A 12,279-nucleotide genomic window follows, 5' to 3' on the forward strand; every position below is an offset into this window, starting at 1 on the left:
TTTTTCTAGTTCAGATCAGCTACATTTTTCTTTTCAATTTCACTACAATGGAATTTTTGCTTCAATGAATTTTTTTCCTGCGCCCCGTCAGTTTCGTTGTGGTGGAGTTCGACTGTACTGTGAAGGGAACAAAACAAACACTGTTATCGGCTCGGCATTTCACAGCAACGTCTCGAACACACATTTCCGGATGCTCTTGAAAGACTCCCAGCCAGTGAACGGTTGAGAGTGAGGGCGAGCAGACGGTAAAAAGGGTCGTAGGGAGGAGAAAGAGTGAATGATGAGAGAAGTAGTGGCGAAGCACTGCACCTACCCTTTCCTACACTCTCGCTTCACATGCTCTGGTAGCTAGGGGAGAGGGTAAGCGTGCACGCGGAACTGTTACTTGGGAGAGAGGGTGTGAGAGGGAAGATAACACCTGCCAGCGCTGGCAACGCGGGATGCCTGATAGCCCGACTAAGAAATGCATTCACATTTAAAAGTAAAAGCACATGCAGATCAGTTGCCCATTTGGCTGGCTGCTCTAGACAACCTCGACATTTTTGTACTGCACCTCACTATAATGAGGCCTTTAGTAGATATTTGGACTCGTTATCTCAGGCTTCGTACAAATATGCTGCAGCCACTGAGGCACAGCAGTTAGCTCCAAGCCACTTTCTAATGTCTCCATCTCTGCACAGGTACAGGGTGCCAAACAAAGTTCTGACGACGCTGGGTGTCGCCAGCATCAGAAACCCGCGCAACAGCAGCCCCAGCAGCCCCCAGCCACCAATACGGTCAACAAGTTGCACACGTCTGAACAAGTAAGTAGTTACTGCGACGTTTTTCTTCTTTCATCACACTTTTGTTGGCCTTTCCACATTATAGAGTCTTAGTGTCAGCAGTTAGCTCAAAAGTTCGAGCAGGAGTGCAGGACCTTCCTTTTGCGCCTTCTTGTTCCACTGAAGTGCCCACAGAGCGAATGTGGTGAGTTAGGTGAGCTACTGCAATTTCATAAGAGTGGAACCCCTTTGTAAGAGACACTCATGCCAGAGACAAATGGGTATAAGAGACACCATTGCACCAACATTAAGGGGGCAGACTGGTCTTTGGGACCAAAAAGTGACAAAAAAATTCATTTCCTAAAATTGACATATTTTGTTTTTGCAAGTATTTTTCTATCTCTCGGCAAATTTTCACACACCAGGAAGTAGTAATTTTTTTGTAATGTCATTCTAACTGTCCAGATTCTTGGTGCTGTTAACATGCAGAACCTGCAAAAAATGGGGAACCGACTTTGGAGCTTCTTTATAATTTGCCAGCACCTGTGTCTAAAGCTCTACTACCAATTTATGAGCGCCTTTTAAAGGATTGCAAAACATGCAACCATGATTAGTGCTTCTTGAAGAAACTGTGTGTTTTCAGTTTTTTTTTTTTTCTCAAAAAAGTAAATATATGGCTGTTCAATTTTGAGGCCTCAATATCTCTGCAGCTAGGGCAGGTACAACAATAATTCTTTTTGCAGTGGAAACCTGTATGTGTGTAGAATGCAAGGATGGAAACAGAATTCAGAGTGCAGGCCTTTTTAATTACTAAACAAATTTGTAACACAATTCCAACTGCTTTTGAGAATGGGTAGTTAATTTTGCTGTAAAATAACCAACAAAGGTCTAAAGACAAAAATATTTTGCATACTTTCACTCTATAGTCGTTAGTCTATGTTTGCATGTCTTAAATAGCACATTTAATTTAGCACTTTTTTTCTATGGTGGCCTTAAAGAATAGGGGGTGAACTTAAGTGGTCTTAGGAACAAGATAAGTTACAGGAAAACTAATTAAATAATTGAAATCAGCAGAAAAAACTGCATAACCCTGTGCAGTTTGATCAAGATCACTGAAGAAGTAAGGGAAAAATGTCTAAGACCAGTCTGTCCCCTTAAAATAAGTGTTGATAAGAAAATGTATACATGGTACTTTGCTTATAAGAAACGAGAATCGCTGTCCTGTGCATGTCTCTAATAAAGGGGTTCAACTGCTATAAAGCAACACAAAGGAAACTGCACACGGAGAAGCTAGCACAATATTCATGCCCAGTGCTGGTAATTTTGCTGGGAGGCCACAAAATTCATGTTTGCGTGTATGGAATAAAAATTTCTAGAGCAACCTTCTGTTATTTGACACTGCTCTAAAAAGGTGAAGCTGCTGTGGAAAAAGGTACCCTAAGGGCATTGTTCTCGATGTGGTCACGATTCAGGGTACTATCGATTTCAGAGGACTTTTATTTATTTATTTATTTATTTATTTAAAAAATACCTTACAGGCTCTATTACGGAGCATAGAGTAAGGGGGGTACATAGGAAAGAATGCTAGTGGGTGATACTTCTGCCACAATACAAAGCAACTACAAAGCAAAGCAACTACACAGCAACTAATAACTAATAACTAATAAAAATACAAAGCAAGTAATAACATTGGAACTAATAACAGTGGTTGTACAAATGACAAAGAGGGGCCTGACTTGGCACCGTACCTGCCAGTGTGCACCGCTGGCAGGGTTTCGAACTTCCAGCCGTGCCGGGAGTGCTGTCGGCTGTCTACCTTGATGGTCGCGATGGCAGGTTGCACATTATGCGGTTACGCATAAAGATAACAAGGTGTTTCTGTATGTGCAAAGCTGTGAGAAATAATTATGAGTTGTGGTGTCTGTTGGAGCTTCATTTTTTTTTTTCCCACTCAGTTGATCATGCTCGTTGTTGCAAATTTTCTGAGATGTTGAGCATTTCTAATGTAAGAACACCTGAGCTCATTTTCCACGAAATAAAACTAAAGCTATGCTACGTAAAAAATGATCCGCCAACTCAACATTGTCAGTTTTACATCATTTTTCCAAGCTCGACCAGCCGAAACAGGAAATAAAATGAAAATATGGGAAAATTTGGGGACTACATACTGTGTGAAAGGGTGCAAATGGAATTCGCCATAGTTCAAAATGTATTTTATTCTCTACAGTACTAACAAACATATTTGCACCAGAATATGGTTGCCCCACCGCGGTGGTCTAGTGGCTAAGGTACTCGGCTGCTGACCCGCAGGTCGCGGGATCGAATCCCGGCTGCGGCGGCTGCATTTCTGTTAAGGGTGGAAATGTTGTAGGCCCGTGTGTTCAGATTTGCATGCACGTAAAAGAACCCTAGGTTGTCGAAATTTCCGGAGCCCTCCACTACAGCGTCTCTCATAATCATATGGTGGTTTTGGAACGTTAAACCCCACAAATAAAGAAAATCAAAACCAGAATGTTTTTTTTTCTAAACTGCCGCTCTCAACGGCTCTACAGCTGCTCCTTAGCTTTTTTTTCTCTTTTTTATTCTCTTTTTTTTTTTCAGGAAAACCGAAACTGCGGTAATGTGCTGTATTTTAATGCACATGTTGACTACATTTTTTAGGGTAAGAAAACGATAAATTGAGCTGAAGGATGTAAAAACAGAACCAATGAGCACGAATGCTGTACAGTAGACTCAGGATAATTCAAACTCTGATAAATCAAGCTTTTGTTAATTCAAATAAAATTCAATTTTTCGGTTGGCCCTCTATTCTTTCAATTTATTTAATTTCTTAATTCAAGTTCTACCATTCAGTTGATTCATACTTTTTGCGGGTCTATACCAGAAAATATCAGTTGCTTTCCCACTACTGTTTAAAAATTTGTGTGCTTATATAATCCTAGCAGTCTAAAAATGAAAAATAAGCACCTGAGGCCTTCAAAGAAGTAGGCTTTGCAAGAAAACAAATGTTCGAAACAAAGCACACGCATGGTAAACCGTGATGCTTCTCAACTGGTATAGAGAGCTTCATGCTGATGGCGCATACCTATAGCAATGAAGCAGTTGGAAATTCGCGATTTCTAGAAAAAGCCTGATCAGCAGTAAATGGCCAATAAACTTTTTACTTTACACCCCTGATTTCTGTTCACTGCATGCAGTTAGGGCTTAAAAACACTTTAAAGTTTTTAAATGGGATAAAATCAATGCCTAATCACAATATGTGTTGTCACCCCACCCAGAGTTATCTATCTGAGAACTTTAATAGTTCAAACTTTGATAATTCAAACAAAGTTTAGAGGTCCCTTAGAGTCCGAAATAATGAGGTGACAAATAGTGTATGTTGGCTGTGTTTGACACATAGGTATATGGCCGTAGTTTTCTTGTTTTCAGCATTATACTAAATCTTTTTTTTTTATATGCCATTCAGCGTTGCTATGCTAGCTCTAAAAGCATTAAAACATAGTTGCTGTGGAAACTGTATATCTCTGTTCCCATAATTGTGAAATGCTTTACTTGTGGCAGTGAATCGTACATGGTCTTTGCCCCTCATGACGCAAGCTGGTGTGTTCTTGTGCGTGAAAGTTGCGCGGCTCTACAGATGAATGCAAAAAGCACCTTGCTCTGCTCCTCCAAAAAAAGGGACTGCTTTGAATGTGGTGCTTTTTCTACTAGACATAGTGATTACCAAGTTTGTCTCCCTTATCAATATCGTGGTCATTCTTACTGAGTCAGGGTTGCGAGCCCTGCAGTTCTGCTGGTATTATCTTATTTGTTACTCATTACAGAGCGTATGAGGGTGTTCAGGCTTGCATCGACAAATCACTGAATGTCGTAACGTACGCTGTTATCCCGCAAGCTTTGCTGTTTAATCGCCTGCACCTACTGACTACATGGCTGCCTCATACTCTAGCTCTATGTTGCACTCAGCTTGTTCTTGTGACATGAAGTGCTGGGCATGTTGAACATGTGCGTCTGGTGTTTAGTGTTTCAGTACTTGTGCTGTGTGGCTAAACATTGCACTGTGAGCTGCTGCAAAAAAATTCATTATTGCCACTGCTTTAGCGGGAACTTTGTGTGACGACAAGTTTTTGCTTGCATGTGTAGCTAAATGATTGTGATACCTATAATCACTTACACATATGCATGTAATGACTGTCTTGGCACTTCGCGGCATTCAATTGGAGCTCTCATCACACCTGCGCTTCGGACACACATTGGTACGCATGTTGTCGAACCCACTTATAACGATACTCAAGTGTCACAAAAAATTTTATTGTTACAACCAACGATTCCTATAAATGGGTTCCACAAAAAAATCTAAATAGAGGGATGGCAAGCTGCTGTAGAAAACTATAACATCGAATGGGATATGCCAGAGACATCATCAGTTATGGTAATGACAATGCTGTCCATTTTCAGACATGCTTAAAAGTTTGGACGCTTTCACAGAACCGCCACAAGCCACATTGAGCCAATGTACGACAACATGGCAAGTTGGGAATACTAAAGCTCTTCGAAGACTCTACGATTCATTCAAATTTGATGTCCAAAATGGCAAAAAATTGGCCTTGTATCGGCATGTAATCTGCAAATGTCTTCGAAAGACGATAATCTTGCGTGTGGAGAGAGTGAACAAAACATTTCTTTGATGTTCTGTACAAGAAAATTGGTGAATTGTATTCCGGAGGCGCTGCGTTAGAGTGCCTCGAGCGTGCAGCGGAAGGGAACGGGCGCGTCAAGTCACGTCACACGTGAGACATGAGCGCCATCTGGAAGTTTCTTTTGGAAAACAAAGCGCGTGGCCGTGCGCACTTGTCTCAGAGGTAATAAGGTGAAGAACGCGAGGCGACGGGTAGGTGCCACCACTATCTCGTCTTAGCAAAGCATTGGAAACACTCCCCATTCCGTGCAAGCGTTGCATGGTAAGCGCTACGGTCCTTAAAATTACTTATGTATGCGTTTTCTAGTTAGAGATGCATATGCAGAATATATGCGTGTTGTTATGGTGCCCCAGACATGCACAATAATTGCTTTTTAATTGAGAATTGCACAAGCATGAACGCTCAACCTTGGGAAACATTGGTGGTCGCTGCGGATGGAATCGGCCGTTTCAAGTACCGGATGCCGGTAAGAGTGGACCGACAAATGTACAGACAGACCAAAATTTTTGCGTCGAAGGTCCCCAAGAAAGACTATCGTCTTCAAAAGCTACAGCTGCTCCTACGCAGTGGGGAATTTCAAAAGTTAGCTTTGTTGCAGCGGTACACCACTGTGCAGTGAAGCATACCATAAATTGGAAGGGGCATGGGGGGCTTTGGTATATGTGGATGGCCATTTGGCAGCTTGAATTTTTCGTTTCCTTCTTCTTTTTTAAGGGTATTTGTGTCTATTACCTTTTAACACGGATACCCAGCACCAGAATTTATCGTTAAACTGGCACGGTCACTATTATCTGGCCGAACGGGAGCATTGCTGCGGGTGGGTTATTTCTCCATAAAAAACATGCATAAGTTGATACTGCAGCAGCTTCTCATTGTTCAACTAATATATTGTTAAAAGCGGTATTGTTATAAGTGGGTTTGACTTTATCTGGCTTAGCTGGCAGCTAGTTTTGCTTTGCAGAAATATTTGTCTGCAGTGTACTATTGCAGTATCTATGCATCTTGGCACAAGGTGTGGGCAATGAGAATTTATGTTGTTACAATCGTACATAATTGCGCATAGATATGCCGAGTGTTCATAATGTAACAATGCCACTATTGTTGTGGCACACGCTTTTACGCTAGCACGCCTTTAGCTTTTCAAGTTAGCTGCTGTGTTTGAGCTACTTACAAGCGCTGTAGTGGTGGCTATCAGAAAATGCTGTCTAGTTGTGAAGAATCGCCCAAAACATTTGCAGCCACATGCCCCTTCTCGAGGCAAGGCTCGCATGAAGAAGAGGAAAGGAGGCAAGCCGACTTGCTCTTAACTTCCGTATTGCGATCTGGTGAGTTTTCCAGCTAGGTACGAATGTTATCCTGTTTGTTTCATTGCCTTTCATCCCGCATCATCTGCACACCTGCGCTTTGATTTTTGTAATATGCCCCGGTTGTGGGAGTACTTGCCTGCGGAGGAAAACGCTACCTTAAATGTGAGGTTATTCTTGCTTTCTTATCCGCAAGTTCGCTTTTACTCCAACATTCTCCCGGTCTCTGTTACATGCAGGGCAGCCATAGATTAAAGTACCAGTCACTCTGATCAGTAACATTGTCGAGTCACTCCAGCAGTGAAGGAATATTTAAGCTGCATCTGTTCATTACGTGCTGTTGGCAGAAACTCCTAGTGTGCCTAGTTACAAAATTCGCTATCTAGTATATAAAGGATGGTAATTGTATGTTATGAACTTTGCTGCTACTTACTAGGTAGAGCCTTTATCAGGGACCTATCATTTTGAGTCAGAAACGTACAGTCCTGCGAAATTCAGGTCTTGTATAGAATACGCTAGCAGGTTGATATGTACAGCAAGATTTCAAATCTTGAAAACTGCCCGCTGTTTTGTTTGGGCACTAGCATTCGTATCGTTTATTCACACAACATACAAAAGCTATGTACAATAGGCTCTCATTGTATGGAACCTCAAGGGACCAGAACAATATGTTACGTTCAAAGAAACGCTAAACAGCAAAACGATTTTTTGCGTATTAGTAAAGTACAATTTCACAATCTCGAAAACACCACCCTTACTGTGACATGACGCTCACTAAGTGAGAAAATGTGCGAAAAGAAAATGCAGGTGGCGACGCCACCTTGAAGATCCTCGTACCAAACATAGCGATGTGGGAAATTTCGAAGCTATGTTCTGTGAGTGCCATAGTACTTAGCATACAACGTTTAAGAAAATTTCATCCAGCCAATGCCACAAAAACATCTAAAGTCAATTTTGAAATTTCTCCTTACGTGTGGAGATTCTGGCACGAAATTTAAAAATGAAACTTCTACTTTGATTTTCTCCGCTAATAAAGAACCTATAATAGTGAAACATATGGCATTGGCGTTCTCAGAGTGAACATTGTGAATTCAAACAAAGTCATTGGTCTTCTTTAGTGGATCTTTAATAGGAGTTCTGTTTATGGAGAAGTGAATAAGAGGGCAGAAAATAAGCACAAAACCAATGATATCAGAGGTAGGTGTTCCATTTAAGAAGCAGTGCTGTTTAACGGATTTCTATTTACGGAGAGTCTGTATGTCGAAAGTGAATAATAGACGGATGTTCTGCATTACGAGGCTGTAAGCTGCGAAACTATCGTACAACTGCCAACGCAGGTGATAGCTCTTTGCTGGCTTTGCGTGCCATTAATGTTAAGCAAAATGTTTTTATTCCTTCCGTATATCAGAGGATAAGAAAAATTGCAGGCAAATGCATGTGTCGCATACCAATCTGCAAGAACAAGTAGTGTGATGCATCTCCTCGAAAACTATTGACATGTATCCACTAGACGTGTAGGTATTATCGATGCATTAAAAAAATTGTTAAGATCATCAATTTTTGTAGCTTATGCGCAAATAAACCAGTGCCTCATCTTTTCGTGTTCACTAAAACCAGCTAGAAGGAAAATATTGTCGCGTAGTCGTGACATTGACGAAGGAAACAGTCGGCGTATCAACGAATAAACTTTAATGTTGACTCTCAGTAATTTGTTAAACAACAACTGCCTTTGATAGAATTGGTGTCGTGCTTGTTTTGCTGCAGCCCCGTTATCTTTCAGTAAACAGAACTCCTGCTAAATGGAGCATATTTTTCTGGTTCCTTCAGGTTCCATTTAATGAGAGTCTGCTACATTTGGCCGAACTTGTGTTCGGAAAACTGAGTCAGACTACAGCAACTCACACTGGCACTGATAGCGGTGAACAGAGTGTCTGCTGTCTATACTCTAATCTGTGGAAGGCGCATTGGCATTTATACATGTAGGAGCATCATTACTGGCGGCCGCGTTCGTTGGACAATAAACTCAATTCTTCGTGTCAGCATGTTCAAACCTAGCGAATGATCCTAAAATAGTGTGGAATGGTCTCACGCATTCTGACGGGGTTGGCGTAAAGCATTATCCACGTGCGCAATAGGCCGGCAACATAAAACACAAAAAAGCGGCAAAAGTGTCAATGTTACAACAGGTGGCATGAAATGAGCACTGTTGTGTAGTATGCATGAAAGAATGCATATTCATTCACGCATATGTGCCCAGGATTGTATGCTCTCACAACAGTTAAACTTTTTCTGTCCTCTGTCCCTCATGTAACACGCATAAAAATAAGTTTATAAAAACGCAGTACAGTCATACAGGGGAGACAGCTCTTCAAGTAAAAAAGTGCATAACCAGATACGTACTAGCACTAGCAGGACTTGTTAATTACCAAGCGACATTTAAAAACCGAAAGAAAACGAAAAAGCAGTGTACACTGCCATAAATGGCTGTTTTGTGGAATACTCGAGAGTGGTGTTCAGGGAAGCTGAGAGAGAATGAAAGAATATTTTCTTTACTTCACTGATAGCGGTGAACAGAGTGTCGGCTGTCTATATCTAATCTGTGGAAGGCGCATTTGTTAAGTAATTAAAAAAAGTTGCTGCTGCTGCCAGCAATTGGCCAGACTCTTTCAGCTCTTTTCTCCAACACATTGTGCACAAAATCAATTTTGCAGCAATAATGGCATGGTAAGGGTACTCTTATTCATGAGGTCATCCTTTTAATGGCTATTAAAACGTTTTCTGTATGTAGCTCAAATTTTATTCCAGTGTACTTTTTGTACGTGTTACAAAAGATTTCACCCCATTTAGGTAGCTGATACATGATCTGTTTTCTTTCTCATTCATTTTTTTGGCTTCTTTGAAGCATGGACGTGTGGGTGCCATTCAATACATACTACACTCAAGCTTTGTACTTGCAATTTAGGTAGCTATGTGGAAGTCATGGAGTTTCATCAGCACTACCCTCAGCGTTCGTAAGGCTTTGGCAGTAGCAATAATAAGTGCTACCACAATTCTATTTTCATTACTTTTGTATTGCTTATTGAAGGGACACTAAAGGCAAATATTAAGTCATCGTCGATGGCTGAAATAGCGATTCGGAAACCCCGTAGGGCTACTTTTGTGCCAAGAAAATGCATATTTTAAAACAACAGCATGTTATAGCGATTTTCATGTCGTTGAGGCATTTCGAGCCACCCACCTGAATATGGGCCTCTCTGACGTAGTACTTGCCTTGCCCAACGTTGCCCGCCTTCACTGTGCGGTCGCCGACATACGCCAAAGGTTGTAGGAATGCAGGGTTACTGGATGATGGTGTCGATAACGTGTGATGTTTTGTGCAACCATACTCATAGACTCGTTTGTGTTTGCATAGCGTTTTGGAGCAAAAATAATATTAGAAAGGCAACAAATTCATAATTACGTTGCTGCAACGCATTCACACAAGAAGTAGAATCTACGATGTTTCTGTAATAAAAATTTTGGACTTGCCTGGTTCAGAAGGGTTCCGCTAGATGACACCACCTACCCAGCCTAGCCAGACAAAAATGAGACATTTCGAAAGAGTCGTGCCATTTCTCGTGGTAATGTCGAGCAGTTCTTTTTTTTTATTTCAATCAAATATAAACGAAGATGCAGTGTTCCATTACGTGTTGTAATGCAAAGATGTTTTTTTAATTTCAACAGGTTTCATTACTAGTGGTTAAATGGAGTCTGATCCTTTGACTACATTGGGGTCATTTCAAAATGTCTCACTCGTGGCGTGTTTAGTATTGTACATTTTACCTAAATTGACATTTTACCTTAATAATGATGTTTTAGACATTCTCAAAATATTGACCTCTCTCACTGACGTAAATTGTTATTTGCCTTTAGAGTTCCTTTGCCATAGGTGGTGTCTGCGTCAGCTATATTAAGCGCTCAAGGCCACCATAATCGGTTTGTTTGCTGGGATGCTGTTTTGCAATTATCCCAGGTGAGATTATATTACAAAAATGTGTACAGGTAAATGTAGATCTTGCCAACTTCACTATGCTAAAATTATCAATAAAACTAGTAATCTTATTACTGTTTAGTGCTCAGACCTTTGTTGAATAACAAAACTTGTTTGTCCGAAATTCCACTCCCGAAATTTGCTGCTGCAAGGAAACAGTACGGAGACATCTGCTGGAAAATACCACAGATGGCACTGATCGAATGGTTTATGGCAGTTGCTTGCAGCTGGCTGACAGTTTGGAAGTTTGATAGAGTGGGGTGTTATCAAAAAGCACTGAGAAACCATAGATTGCCATGGTGCGTGCTGCTCACATTTTCATTATATCCATGCGCAGCTTTATATCAAATTATGTCAATAGTGTTATTGGTGCCAGCCTTTTGCCTTCTGCGAGTGTACATTAAAACGTCTGCCTAAACATGTGCAGCCTTGAAGCAACTTTATTTCACACAAAATGAATGTCTTGTAGTTTGTCTTGAGAGGTGAGAGAAGAACAAGGATGTCTGCCAACCAGTTTGGAAGGGTGTGTTACGCGCTGTCCCAAGGTAGTCATGCACCACCTCCAACTCAGTGGAGGATGAGACATGTCTTTGCAACAAGTATTTGAAATGTGTTTCATTTTTAAAGTGCTGCAACTCGAATGTCATTACTGTGATGTTTATCTCTCAAGGGCTCTCTTTGGATGTTATATGCTTACTGGTGGAAGTGGTGCTACTGTGGGGAATACTTGTATGCTGGATTTTCTGGGTTCAGGCATTTGTGTTCAAGGCCTCTGTTGGGATGGTGAATTATTCTTGGTTTAAGTGGTGGAGTAGTCATTTTTGTTCAAGTTCTCCTATATCTGTCTAAGAAATGTTTTTGTGGTTCCCTGTTTCACCTATAGTTGGACAACACTTTACATGCTCTCTTTGGTGGCTGTCTGGTGCTGCTACTTTTGTACAGAATGATCAACTGCAGTAGCAAAAAATTTTGCCTGCCAGACTATGTATACTACCTTCAAACACAGATCTGTTGCAACTGGTGTAGGAAGTACAGTAGGCATTCAAACTTTTTATTATTAGTTGGATAGGCATATCGAAAGATTTAACGATAGTCATAAAAATGAGTCTGTGTATATCTAGTTTTAGTGAAATAAAAAACACCTGTTCTCTATAATACCACGCAACGCTATTGGGGCACCAAAACATGGCACTGCCCAAAAAAACTAGTCCCAGTCACGCTGCACAGGCATGGCCGACGTGTGCAACCTCCCTAGGCTGCGAAATATTACCTCTCCTCTCATATTCAACTGACGTCGCATCAAGAGACTCCTTCTTCTATCCTAGCCTGAAGAGTGCACTGTGTGGGAAACATTTGTGGGACAGTGCACTAGTGAACTCTGAAGTTGAGTTTTTTGTGTACTCTCAATAGGTATTGTTCTAAATTCTGTTGCGATGGTTTGTGGCAGGCTCGCACATTGTCATTAGCAGTGCGTGACTTTAGGA

General features: G+C 41.1%; 1 protein-coding gene across 4 annotated transcripts in view; it reads left to right on the forward strand.

Moving 5' to 3' along the window:
• Positions 1 to 12,279, forward strand: part of LOC119171917 (uncharacterized) — a 54,009-nt gene that overhangs the window by 40,686 nt on the left and 1,044 nt on the right. For 2 of the 4 annotated variants that reach the window (XM_037422805.2, XM_037422804.2), the window contains exons 10-11: positions 681 to 803; positions 6,700 to 6,786. In XM_037422805.2, the coding sequence (XP_037278702.2) occupies positions 681 to 803; positions 6,700 to 6,768 (192 nt within the window). In that variant the 3' untranslated portion in view covers positions 6,769 to 6,786. Of the gene's footprint in view, positions 1 to 680; positions 804 to 6,699; positions 6,787 to 10,677; positions 10,778 to 12,279 lie in introns of all 4 variants that reach the window. The other 2 variants (XR_012894881.1, XM_037422807.2) reach the window with 2 other exon arrangements.

Source organism: Rhipicephalus microplus, chromosome 4, assembly GCF_043290135.1.
Source record: "Rhipicephalus microplus isolate Deutch F79 chromosome 4, USDA_Rmic, whole genome shotgun sequence".
NCBI lineage: Eukaryota > Metazoa > Arthropoda > Arachnida > Ixodida > Ixodidae > Rhipicephalus > Rhipicephalus microplus.